A 13,782-nucleotide genomic window follows, 5' to 3' on the forward strand; every position below is an offset into this window, starting at 1 on the left:
ACTAAGGTAGCGAGGTCACAAGATTTTAACCAAAACTCAGTCCTCTGCCACGATCTGTAACTCCCATGTGTCGATCAGGGCAAGCCATGCTGGACCAGTATTTCTCAACCTTCGCTCATCCTGACAGACTTCCTTGACCATAAACTTGAGGGGAGACGTGCAATGATCCAAGGGGAGAGATTGTGAGCCAGGGGAAGTGAAGGACACACGGTGATCTGGCCATGGGCTACTTGTTTGCATGTAAACTTGGATGAAGACAGAGCTAGTGGGGATTTATCTGTTTATCTTTGGATTTAGAGACTGTTCCATCTGATACCCTATTGTTAGACATTGACTTCAGTGCAGAACATCCCTGTGCTTGGCATTCCTGAGGGAGAAAGGCCCAAGTGAATGAACAACAGGAAGTCACAATATATGGAAAAAATTGGAAACGTACTCAGTTTTCAAAAAACTCAACATTTCAACAAATTGACTGCTTGGACCTAGTTGCTGTGTTTAAAATGACTCCACCAAATCCTGAAGTCTGGCCCCCACACATCCCACTGAGGTGCCTGTGTGTCAGCTTGTGGCTGGGAGCTGAGTCAGTCCCTGGCTGTGTGCCTGGAGGGTCCACTTCAGTGTGTGGGGAGGTGATGAGGAGGGGGACGATGAGCATGGGTCCAGCCATTGGATTCCTGGGATTTCTTAAAGAGACAACAAATCCTTTCATCTGTACCTGTGAGGACTCCGACCGCCTTCCTTCAGACCTACCTTAGGTGGTCTCGGAAAGGAGGGCGCGATCTCGCCTCCACACCCAGAGCCCTGGATCAAAAGCCTGGATCTGGAAGGACAAACAGCCCCCTGAGAAGATGATGACTCTCCAGGTGCACCCCATCCCGTCCCTGGTCCAGCCTTCAATTCTTAGTCACCCCCAAATCCCCAAACCGATCGCCCAAGGTCCCCTGTCTCTCCAATGTGGCCCCTCCCCCTAATCCCACAGCCCACCTACCTCTTCGCACTCTTCGCGCGTGACCCTCGCCCTCCAGTCCATGGAACGGAAGAACTGGAATCGCAGTTTGTGGAACAAGGGGCGCTGGGAGCAGATGTTCTCCCCATAGAGGAAGGACAAGATGGCCTGTTTAGGGGCGTGGTAATTCTCCTCCATGTCCACGGCCAGGTAGCTGAGGAAGGACATGAGGTTGCCAGTCAGGGGCAGGCGGGAAGCACCCGCCTGTGGTCAGCGTCCCAGGAAGCACACAGGCTGGATCCACCTTACACAGGATCTCGGGAGCCCGATCCAGTATCTCTGAGGGACACCCAGGCATCAGGAAGCTGAGCGGGACCTGAGGGCACCTCTCAGACCTTGATGATGAAGATAAAATTCAGCGGGGAAGCCGGGCCCCTTCCTTTCTCCCTGTTGTGTGCACACACCTGTCTCCCTACAGTGTCAGTGCCCATACAGCTCCTGAGGGCGGAGACCACGCGGTCCCTTTCTGTCTTCATTGCTTTCTGCCAAATGACTGACAGGCCCATTACCTCAACAGTACTTATTAAAAAATATACATTTTTATTGATTTTAGAGAGGAAGGAAGAGGGAGAGAGAGATAGAAACATCAATGATGAGAGAGAATCATTGATTGGCTGCCTCCTGCATGCCCCCCACAGGGGATCCAGCCTACAACCAGACATATGCCATTGACCAGAATCAAACCTGGGATCCTTATGGTCCGCAGGCTGACTCTCTATCCACTGAGCTAAACCGGCTAGGGCTCAACAGTACTTTTTAAATTCTCTTCCCATCCTCACATTCCTTGGCCATGAATGGACTTTATAAGGTTGTACAGAATGAATGAATGAATGAATGAATGAATGAATGCTTTTTCTCATAGTCAAGTGGAAAACTGATTACCTTACAGACTCAATATAACTTGAACATTTGCAAAATAAAAAAAACCCCTGTGTGGAGTGTTTTAAGAAGCCATTGATATCTTGACAAGAGCTGTCCTCAACAGGTATCTAGTTGAATGGGATTGGGGAAGGAGAAAGGGGGAGAAGAGAAGTCACTGTAATCCAAGGTATCACATTGTAATACAGTTTGAATAACCAACTGCTGGCATGTAGAAATTAGGGGGTCAGAGAAGTTATCTGAATATTTTTTGTTTGAATCAGTATAAGAATACATCTTTTTTTTTCGGATACATACGTGTAAATAATACCTAGACAGAAAGCAATAGGAAGAAAACAGGAAAAGGTGCTTAGAAGAGCAGTGAAACAAAGAATGGGATATCGGGGTGGTATTGATGGAGACCCTGAGACAGCTGAATTCAAGCTGAAAACTTTGGCCTTGATTTAGAAGGAAATTAGCAAATGAAATTCTTGTGGTGGTTGGTGAAGTGGTTAAACCTGTGTTTTGGAAAGATATTCAGGAAGATTTGTAAGAAACACCCCTGGGTAGCATTTTACAATAGATCAGTGTTGTTTAATACTTTTTTTCTTAATTATCATCTGAGAATATTTTCATTGATTTTTAGAGAGAGGGGAAGGGAGGGAAGGACACAGAGAGAGAAAGAGAGAGAGGGAAACTCTGATCCACTGCCTCCTGCATGTACCCCAGTTGGGGCTGGGATTGAACCTACAACCTGCATATGTGCCCTGACTGGAAATCGAACCCTCAACTTTTTGGTTTAGGGGACAACACTCCTACCCACTCAGCCCACATCAGCCAGGGCTAGATCTGTGTTGTTTAATGAAGGCCTGCATTGAGGACGGGGACCATTACATTTGGCGTGGTTATGGGGGAGGTGGGAAGAGGGAGAGGGGAGAGAGAGAGAGAGAGAGAGAGAGAGAGAGAGAGAATGAATTAGAAATGGCTAGTCCCAAGCCTATTAGTTGGGGGTAAAGTGAAGTGGTATCAATTCTTTATGAGGCTTTTGTGTTTTCTTTTATTTTGTTCAATCTTTTAATTGACATTAGGGTTGTTGGCTTTTACAAAGAAGAGTATAAAAAACCCTATACTACAATTCTATCATTTTTATAACTAGACGGAAGAGTACAAATATGTTATAAAAATAGATGAAAGTGCCTTAGCTGGTTAGCTCTGTGGTTAGAGCATCAGCTGAAGGGTCTCAGAGTCCATGGGCACCTACCTCGGTTGCAGGCTCAGTTCCCTGCTCTGGTCGAGGCTCCTGTGAGAGGCCACCAATGGGTGTGTCTCTCTCACATTGATGTTTCTCTCTCTCTTTCTCCCCCTCCCTTCCATTCTCTCTAAAAAAATCAATGGAAAAAGTATCCCTGGGTGGTAATTAACAAAAATTTAAAAAGAAATAGATGAAAGGTCAGAGATACAACTCGTCTCCCTCCTCCTCCCCAGGGTATGAATACTGACTGATGGGAATAAGCAAGATACTCACAGGGCCAGGAAGAAATGAATGCGTTGGTACTGCCAGGAGAAGAGGCCCACGCGGCTGAAATAAGCTATCACCATGGACAGGAGATACTGATGGAAAGAGAACAAACATGAAAGGACTCCTGCTGTGAAAGAGGAGGAACAGTGGGGCGAGTGACTGGCTGATGCTCCCAGTGGCAAGCGCTGCGGTTTCAGGGCGTGTGCTCAGGACAGCCAGCTCCAGGAGGGTCTTTGACAGGCTGGAGCAAAGGGGTGTCCCCAAAGGCAGAGAGAAGAGGGCACTTGATGTGGCCAAAACCACAGGGGCAAGATCCCAGAGGAGCCAGGGCTGAGGCAGGGCTGCCCGTCCACACTGCAGGAAACCCCTCGGTCCCCGAAGGCAAAGGGTGACAAGGCATCAGGCTGGAGAGAGAATTGTGGGCTCGGAAAGCTCTCCCCTGCCCCAGGATAGATGGCAGAGCAGGGGTACTTCTTACCTTGTCAGAGAGCCTCAGATTTGTGTCCCAGGCCAGGAATCTTTTAATGACAGGATCCTCTGTGAAAGAGGGCATATGTTAGCTTGAGGACAGCAACAGGGTTGCCATGGGAGCGTTCCAGGGCCAAGCACAGAACCATGGCCCTCCTGGGGAAGTTTCAGGATTGTGGCTGAGGCCGAGGCCAGTAGGAAGAGGGACAGAGGAGATAGTTCCTGGGATAAGGAAGCAGTGGTGACCCCTGAACCTTACCCCCCAAGTCTGGGGTGACTGAGTGACAGCGAGGGTGTCAGTCACACATCTGCACGATTCAGAGCTGAAATAATCCAATGCCATGGCCATTGTCAGTAGACAGTCCCTTCCGGGTGGGAAGGTGGCCTTATTATGTGCCCTCTTACACAGATGAAGGTGTTTAGAATCAGAAGGCCAGTCAGAGCTGAGAAGTTGCAGAGGGTGCAGTTGAAACTGAGCTGCCTGACCCCAAGTGCAGCCCCATTTGAAGTGTAGCCTAGTCCTCCATTATCTCTTAGTGCCCCCCCAATGAGTGATGGACACGGAGCCCTCCTAGGAGAGGGAGCTCGCTAACTGGCAGGGAATTCTTTCCTATTGGGAAGGAGTAGTTATTGGAAGGTCCTTTTTAAAGCGTAGGATTGGAGGGTGTGCTGCAGGGTCCCTTCCTACCGAGCAGCCTGGTGAAGGCCTGATGGTGCTCAGGTCGCACTGAAGACACCCGCTGCCTCTTCAGCTTCATCTTGAGCCCGCACAGGGTCTCCACGACCCAGATGTCCTGAGCCCCAGGGGCAGACTCCTCCTCGGACCCCTCCTCTGTGGGCCACTCCCTCTTCCTTTTCCGTCCAGCAGATCTAGGCCGGGCGCTGCCCTCTGCACAGGGGCCTGAGTAAAAAAACCAGCTACAATACACAGCATTTGCCTCTGGAATTCAGCTACTGGTCACATAAAACAAACTGCACACCCGTCCACCTCATGTACTCCCCGCCCCCAAAGCAAACCCCTCCGTTGTCTCCAGTCTCATAGTCTGCTGGCCTTCCCCCCAGCCATCTTTCCATCTCACTCCTTTGGGGATGCCCACCTGTCCCACAGTCATCTTGTCATTGTTCTATGTCTCTGTCCTCAAAACCCTTCCTTGTTGGTGATAATTTCTCCCATTGGAGGGGAAAAGAGAGGAACCCTTGACTATTTCCTCCCTTTCCTTCTCTCATCCTTGGATCTCATCTCCTAGCCTCCTTCCCAGGCTTTCCTTTCGTGGGGATTTCCTTGTCCCCAGCTCCTGTGATCTCCTCCAATCCCTGGCTTTCTGGATCTCTCTTTCACACACACACTACTCAGGTCCCTCTTCCTCAATGGTCAACCCTCTCAAATCCCTTCTGCCCCCAGTTTCCTCACCTGATGGTCCTGGGACGACTTCAACCACTCTCACCTCTAGGGGGCACCCTGAGCAGTTAGGCTGTGGTCTCTGGTTCTCACCCTGGAAACTTGGTTCACAACTGGCCATTATTTCTCCCAAATCTTCCCTTTCAGGACACCTAGACAGCTATCCAAATTCTTGGAGAAGATGCTGTTGCCCACCTCCGTTGCCAAGCACCATGGAATTTGGTCCTTCCAATCAGGAAGGTCGGAAGCCTCTGATGTCATTAGTACTTCCAACCTGGCAAACAGCTTGAAGGATCCAAACCCATGGACTGCCATGTGTGCACTGCTCCTGGGAATCAGGGGTCAACCATACCTCCTGCCACTGACCCAACAGCCTCTGTCCAGCCTCCAACACTATCCTCAAATGTCAGCATAATTCTCTTTAAAAAATCTTTATTGTTGAAAGTATTATATATGTCCCCCCTTTTCCCCCATCGATTCCCTCCAGCCCCTGCCCCCACACACCCAGCCCCAGACCTCACCACCCCACTGTCTATGTCCATGTTCTCAACCTGTGGGTCACGACCATCGGAAAACACATATAGCATATCAGATATTTACATTAGGATTCATAACAGTAGAAAAATTACAGTTATGAAGTAGCAACGAAAATAATTTTATGGTTGGGGGTCACCACAACATGAGGAACTGTATTAAAGGGTCACGGCATTAGGAAAGTTGAGAACCACTGAAGGTCTTTGGTTGATTACCTCCTCTCCACCCACCCTCCCCCACTTTCCCTCCAAGATTCCACACTCTGTTCCATGCTTCCTTATCTCTGGATCCACTCTGTTCATCAGTTTATTTTGTTAATTAGATTTCAGGAGAGAGAACCAAGATGGCGGCATATGTTAACGCCGGAGTTTGCTGCCTTGAACAACTACTTCAAAAGTGAAACTAAAAGACAGAACGGACATCACCCAGAACCACAGGAACGCTGGCTGAGTGGAAGTCCTACAAGTAGGAGGAAAGAGAAACGCATACGGACACTCAGAGGAGGCGCAGTGCTGAAGTCAAATTCTGAGGTGCGGAGTGCGCGGAGCGGGCTGGCGGCGGAGGGCGCGGTTGGCGTTTTCAATCGGGAGGGAGTCGCAGACTCTGAGCTCCAGAGCCGGGCGAGTCTTTAGGGACCCAGACTCAAACGGGAGAAGCGGGACTGTCTGGCTTCGGTCAGAGCGAGTGCAGCTTTCTCTCCGAGGTTTGCAGCGGGTGCTGGGACTCAGAGAGGCAGAGCCCCTGGGGATAGGACTGAGAGCCGCCATAACTGCTCTCTCCGGCCCACCCTGTTGATCCTGTGTGACCCGCCCCGCCCAAGCCCTGCACAGAGGCATTTGCCGGATAGCCTCAGGCAAAGGCTAGATTAGCACCTCCCTAGAGGACGGAAGTTCTGTCACTGCTGACACAGCTGATTCTCATAGCCACTTGGCCTGGAGGTCAAACCCTCCCTGGAATTAGCTACAACAATCAAGATTTAACTATAAGACTGCGCACAAAGACCACTAGGGGGTGCACCAAGAAAGCATAACAAAATGCGGAGACAAAGAAACAGGAAAAAGTTGTCAATGGAAGATATAGAGTTCAGAACCACACTTTTAAGGTCTCTCAAGAACTGTTTAGAAGCCGCCGATAAACTTAATGAGATCTACAAGAAAACTAATGAGACCCTCGATGCTATGTTGGGGAACCAACTAGAAATTAAGCATACATGGACTGAAATAACGAATATTATACAGACTCCCGACAGCAGACCAGAGGAGCGCAAGAATCAAGTCAATGATTTGAAATGCAAGGAAGCAAAAAACACCCAACCGGAGGGGCGGAATGAAAAAAGAATCCAAAAATGCGAAGATAGTGTAAGGAGCCTCTGGGACAACTTCAAGTGTACCAACATCAGAATTATAGGGGTGCCAGAAGATGAGAGAGAGCAAGGTATTGAAAACCTATTTGAAGAAATAATGACAGAAAACTTCCCCCACCTGGTGAAAGAAATGGACTTGCAGGTCCAAGAAGCGCGGAGAACCCCAAACAAAAGGAATCCAAAGAGGACCACACCAAGACACATCACAATTAAAATGCCAAGAGCAAAAGATAAAGAGAGAATCTTAAAAGCAGCAAGAGAAAGAAACTCAGTTACCTACAAGGGAATACCCATACAACTGTCAGCTGATTTCTCAACAGAAACTTTGCAGGCCAGAAGGGAGTGGCAAGAAATATTCAAAGTGATGAATACCAAGAACCTACAACCAAGATTACTTTATCCAGCAAAGCTATCATTCAGAATTGAAGGTCAGATAAAGAGCTTCACAGATAAGGAAAAGCTAAAGGAGTTCATCACCACCAAACCAGGATTATATGAAATGCTGAAAGGTATCCTTTAAGAAGAGGAAGAGGAAGAAAAAGGTAAAGATACAAATTATGAACAACAAATATGCATCTATCAACAAGTGAATCTAAGAATCAAGTGAATAAATAATCTGATGAACAGAATGAACTGTTGATTATAATAGAATCAGGGACATAGAAAGGGAATCGACTGACTATTCTTGGGGGGGAAAGGGGTGTGGGAGATGCAGGAAGAGACTGGACAAAAATTGTGCACCTATGGATGAGGACAGAGGGTGGGGAGTGAGGGCGGAGGGTGGGGCTGGAACTGGGAGGAGGGGAGTTATGGGGGGGAAAAAAGAGGAACAAATGTAATAATCTGAACAATAAAGATTTAATTAAAAAAAAAAAAAGATTTCACTTATCAGCATCACTCTTTACTGCTCTCCAGGAGATGCTGTGTTCTCTCCATTCTGAACTTGAAATAGGCTGGGCTCTCCTTTCCCATTCCTATTTCAGAGCTTGGTCTGATGCGAGAGGAAGGTCACAAGGACATTTAGGGGAAGGAGAAGTGCTCAGACCTTACAAGAATGAGATACGTGTGTAAAAAAGATCCCAGCTACATTGACTCCTCGTATTAAATAGTTACTTAAAACACTCCATTTGCCAAAGCTCGATGGTCACAGACACGATGTTCGGGATTCTGTACTGGAGGACACACATCTTCCAGCCTCAGGCATCTTTTAGTCCCAGAGACTGTGAAAACCTAAAATCTTAGAAAACTACACATGTGCTCACACACTCAGATGGTGTCTCCAATTTCCGGGAGTCTCTGGATTTCCCAAAGCCTGCCCCTCAATTCCAATTAAACTCTAGTCTACACATTTTCAGCCTGTGCATCATCCTTGACCCAGACATTTTACTACCTCTCATGTATCCTATGGATGAAATGTCCCATGCACAAAGAGACTACAGGGAGAGATCTCCTTCCCTCCTTCCCTCTCTTTCTCCCTTTCTTCTTTTTTGTGGTAAAATAACATAACACAGTTTAACATTTTAACCACATTTAGGGTTAAATTCAGTGGCATTGAGCACATTCACATGGTTGTGCTACAATCACCATCATCCATCTCCACAACTTCTTCATCTTCCCAAACTGAGACTCTGCAGCCATTAAGTACTGACTCCCCCGTCTCTCCCCAGTCCCTGGCAGCCACCATTCACCATTCTGTCCTTACGAGGTTGACCACTCTAGGCCCCTCATATAAGTGGGATCAGACAGTATTTGTCCATTATTTCTGGCTCATTCAGTCAGCATAATGTCCTCAGGGTTCATCCATGTTGTAGTATGTGTCAGGATTGCCTTCCTTTTTAAGGATGAATAATCCTAATATATAAAAACCCAGGGTCTGTAACGTCCAAAACGACCGAAAGCTTGACCGACTAGAAGTCAGTCCTGCAGTCAGTGCTGGGTCACCGGTGCCGGTGACCCGGCACTGACTGTCGAAGGGGCTGCGGATCAGGCCCAGAGAGAGGCAGGGTCTGATCCATAACCTCCATGGCAGCTGTTCATCAGACCTTGCCTCTCTCTTTCTCTCTGGGCCTGTCCAGCAGCTGTGCCTCTCTTTCTCTCAGGGCCTCCAGGGGGGCTGCTCATCAACCCCGCCTCTCTGATCAGGCCCGGAGATAGGCCCGGAGATGCTGACTGGCATAGAAACTGACCAATCAGAACCAAATCTGTGTGAATTGTGAGGAACCAATGGCTGCCTAGGAGGTGGAGCTTCTGATGCTGACTGGCATAGAAATCAACCAATCAGAACCTTATCTGGGTAAACTGTGAAGGCAGAACCTAAGGTGGGGGCTGAGGAGGGGTTTTAAGGGCAACAGCTGTTTGGTGTAAGAAAGCAGTTCAATTTTTTAATGACTGGTTTGGCAGTATAGTGCATATGGCTGGCTATCAGTCAGATATAGGGATTATGTATTTTTGTCTGCCAAGAGCATCTCCTCCTGCTGAAAAAGGCTCTCCCCCACCCCCATTTAAGCAATCCTATCCTATATAATCTATCTATACCAGGAGTGGGCAAACTTTTTGACTTGAGGGCCACAATGGGTTCTTAAACTGGACTGGAGGGCCGGAACAAAAGCATGGATGGAGTGTTTGTGTGAACTAATATAAATTCAAAGTAAACATCATTACATAAAAGGGTACAGTCTTTTTTTTCAATAGTTTTATTCATTTCAAACGGGCCGGATCCGGCTCGCGGGCCGTAGTTTGCCCACGGCTGATCTATACTAATAAAGGGGTAATATGCTAATTAGACTGGGTCAACTGGCCATCTTCCGGACGTCTGACTTCCTTCCGGACAAAGCCATGGTGGTGGGGGCCAAGGCAGAGGCAGTTAGGGGCGATCAGGCCATCAGGGGAGAGGAGTTGGGGGCGAGATCAGGCTGTCAGGGGAGGGCAGTTAGGGGTGATCAAGCAGGCAGGCAGAGGCAGTTAGGGGCTATCAGACAGGCAGGTGAGTGGTTAGGAGCCAACAGTCCCAGATTGCGAGAGGGATGTCCAACTGCCAGTTTAGGCCTGATCCCACAGGGGGTCCCCGATTGGAGAGGGTGCAGGCTGGGCCGAGGGACCACCCCCCCTTGCACACAAACTTCATGCACTGGGCCACTAGAATTCATTATAAGGGTCACATTTTGCTTATCCATCCATCTGCTGATGGATACATGGCTTGTTCCCACCTCTTGGCCCTGAGACTTGCTTTTGACCCTTTGTTTGAACTACCCACTTTTCATGGAGATATGAGTGCTTTCCTTTTTCCTTGGGATAAAGGCAATTACCCAACATGGATGGCTACCCAGACTACCAGGTGAATTTACAATGGACTGTGAAAGAATGTATAGCAAATGGTGCTGCCCTTTTACACGAGATGAGTAACCATGAGCTTAAGAACACCTCTGTAATGACTGGACCTGCTGAGCTATTTGGAAAGATGAGGTTCGTTTGTTTTTGAAATCTCCTTGGTTTGCTTGCCACGAGCCTTACGATCTGGTTTAATGGTTATTCAACAATAAACACAACTGTTTTCTTTATTTCTACAGTTGTGGAGATGATTTTTCTGGGTTGGCAGGAGATTTTATTTTTAATCCTGCCCCCCTCCCACCAGCTTTTAAGAAACAATTGGCCAAAAACACGGTTGTATTATTTTACTGCCAAGAAGTGTTAATCATAGTCCTTAAGATCCCAGTTAATCATATATATATATATATATATATATATATATATATATATATATATATATAAATTTATTGATTTCAGAGAGGAAGGGAGAGGGAGGGAGAGAGAAGCATCAATGATGAGAATCATTGATTGGCTGCCTCTTGCACGCCCCCTACTGGGGATCAAGCCCGCAACCGAGAATGTGCCCTTGATGGACATCAAACCCGGTACCACTCATTCCGCAGGCCGAAAGCCGAAGCTCTCTCCACTGAGCCAAACCGGCTGGGCAAGATACCATTTTTAAAAAAGTGACACTTTTACCCAGTGTAAACAATGCTCCTTGAGAGGTGAACTCTGCTTTTATTTTTCGGTTGTATTTTCTGATGATTGCTTTTACAGTTTTTATGCATTAGTTGTGTAATGTAGAAGACTTCGTTTCTATGATCTTTTCTGTCCTTGGAGAAACCATATGGACATGGGTAATGCTATTTCATGACATGGCTGGGCATTTGCAGGTTCCTAGTGTTTCAGTGAAACGCCCAGTATTTCAGGTAAGTGGACATGATACGCCCCTCCCTTTTCTCGCCTGGCTGTGGTGGAACCTCGGTTCTAACAGGAAAAGTCCCAGATCAAAGGAAGGACCAGGATCGCCGGTGGCAATCACACAGGCGACACCTTTCCTTGGTCCCTAAGAGCAGCGCTGATGGGTGAGTGGGAAACCGGGGCCGGGTCCAGGCGGCCAGTGCACGGAGCTCAGCGCCTCCTCCCCGATGGCGGAGGAGAGACCGTGGGGAGGTCCCTAACTTGAGGGGTGGACCCCTGGCAGGGCCCCCGCGTGGTCCTCGCGTGTCATGTGGGCCCGTCCGCGCACGCTCACTGCCGCTGCCGTTGCTGGCGCTAGAGGTGCGTGCCCAGGCCGGTGCTGCCCGCGGTTCCCCGGCGCCAGCGTCCGTTGGGCGAGGGTGCCGGCATCCGTTGGGCGAGGGTACCGTGGTCCGGGGGGCGGACGCTGGGCTGTGCGGGCCGCGTCGCGAGCGGGGATCCCCAGGGCCATCCCGGAGGGGTGAGGCCTGGGGCGCCGGGATCTTCTCCTGAATGAGTTTGTCCCGCAGGCGCAGAGCCGGCTCCTTGGGGGGCGCAGTGGCGGGGCCTTGGGCAGCTCAGCGACTCCCGATGGGGTAGGTGGTGCGTGCGCGGCCTCGGCCAGTTCTGGACCTTCCCGCGGTGGGCAGGGCTGGGTGGCTCCTTCCTGGCGGCGGCCAGGGGTGCGTGGGGGGAGCAGTGGACGCTTCCGGCAGGTCCGCGGGTGGGCACCGAGGGCAGGGCGGGCTGCTCCCGAGTGGGTGCCCCGGGAGGGTGTCTTCTCCGTCTCCTGGGGGATGGCGAGGTGGCGATGGCGCCCCAGCCACGTCCCCTCCTCCCCGTGCACCCCAACTGCCCTCGCTCAGCCTCTCGCCCTCCCCGGGTTCCCACTGTGACTCTACGCGTCCCTCACGCCTTGGATCTGACCCAAGTGTGTGCCGGCCCTTGCAGCGCAGGGTCCGTCCCCGTCCCGGAGGGCCATGCTCTGCCGCCTGGGTGACGGGAAGGGAGGCCTGAGAGGGCGGCGGCTTGTCCTAGGTCTCTGGGCCTCTGGGCAGCGTTGCTAACAGGACCCCCAGGCCAAGGGTTCTGCCCATTGTATTACCGTTTTCTTGATAAAAGATTAAGCTCAGTGGCAACCAACTTTAAGTTAGATAATAAAAACTATGCTCTGATACACATTTATCCCACTTTTGAGAGCTCATATTCTGGGCTCCTGTGGATACTTTGTTTTTTTTGGCAATGGAAAGAGTGTAAACAATGTTTGTTTCTCCTTTTATTTAATGACTAGAGGCCCCGTGCATGAAATTAGTGCACCAGTGCGGTCCCTAGGCCTGGCCAGCAATTGAAGCGTGAGTGTCTGGCATGGAAGGGCAAGTCCCAGCTGATCTCAGGCTCTGGGCAGCACCTGGGCCCCCGGGCCCGCACGTACCCTCCTCTGCCTCAGTCATGGTGCCTGAGTCCTCACGCGGAGTTGTGGTGAGTGTGGCTGGACGCTGCGGGCCAGGGCGCAGCGTGGGCCTCTGGGCTGCCCAGCTGTGCCACAGGGAAGCCGGTCAGGCAGCGCTCTTTCCTGTTCGGCCTCGCAGACAGGCCCCTGCGGTCCTGGCCTACAGCCTAGCTCACCTGGAAGAGGCTGCGGCCGTTGTGGGGCAGGCTCTTCGCGGGCACCTGGCACCTGAGTGCGGGGCTTTCCTGGTGCGCCAGCCCTGACGTCCCAAGGAAGGGTAGCAAGGGGAGTGAGAGTGAGCTCGGTGGACACACCACATTCTCACTGCACCTTTGTCTGGTCACCCCCGCCCCCAGGTATCCAGCGAGAGGTTGCAGCCCCCTGCCCGGGTGCCGCGGGAGGTTGGTCGCCACCACCCACCCCCAGTTCCCTGTCCCAGCCTGGGGCCTGGCGCTGATCAGGTGATCAGGGCCTGCTGGCCACTGGTCACCATCTGTGGGACGATTGATCTGGGCCGGGCTCCCTGCTGGGCTCCCTCAGCGGCTGGGAGCTGGTTGGCAGCCCCACCCCCCACTACTGGTCGTCATCTGCAGGGTGATTGGTGGGACGATCAGGCCCCACTTGGCACGCCTTGGCCTGGTGCTGCCTGCTTACCTGCTCCACCATCGCACGTGGTCCCGCTCTCGTTGGGGCCCATTGGGGCTGCCAGCACCTTCACTGCTGCCTGCTGCCAGCACTGCGTGGCCGATGCCTGCCATGTTTCGCGCCACCCTCTGGTGGTCAGCGCACATCATAGCAGTCTAACTCTCGGTCGAACTCCTGGTCAAGGGGACATTTTACATATTAGGCTTTTATTACATAGGATGGACAACTATTTGTAAAAGGAGTCCATGTTTATATTCACCAGTGGAGTACCTGG

At 50.5% G+C, this 13,782-nt stretch overlaps 1 protein-coding gene across 1 annotated transcript; it reads right to left on the reverse strand.

The window, feature by feature from the left end:
* Positions 1–751: 751 nt before the first annotated feature.
* LOC308531434 (speedy protein E4-like) lies at positions 752–13,560 on the reverse strand (the record flags this gene model as incomplete). Its single annotated transcript, XM_081108365.1, has 8 exons — positions 752–820; positions 989–1,160; positions 3,390–3,475; positions 3,862–3,920; positions 4,540–4,752; positions 11,709–11,958; positions 13,040–13,122; positions 13,518–13,560. The coding sequence occupies 8 exons, from the start codon at positions 13,558–13,560 to the stop codon at positions 752–754; spliced, it is 975 nt and encodes a 324-aa protein (XP_080964491.1).
* Positions 13,561–13,782: the final 222 nt, after the last annotated feature.

This window comes from Myotis nattereri (genome assembly GCF_964212035.1).
Source record: "Myotis nattereri genome assembly, chromosome: 15".
In the NCBI taxonomy this organism is placed as follows: Eukaryota; Metazoa; Chordata; class Mammalia; order Chiroptera; family Vespertilionidae; genus Myotis; species Myotis nattereri.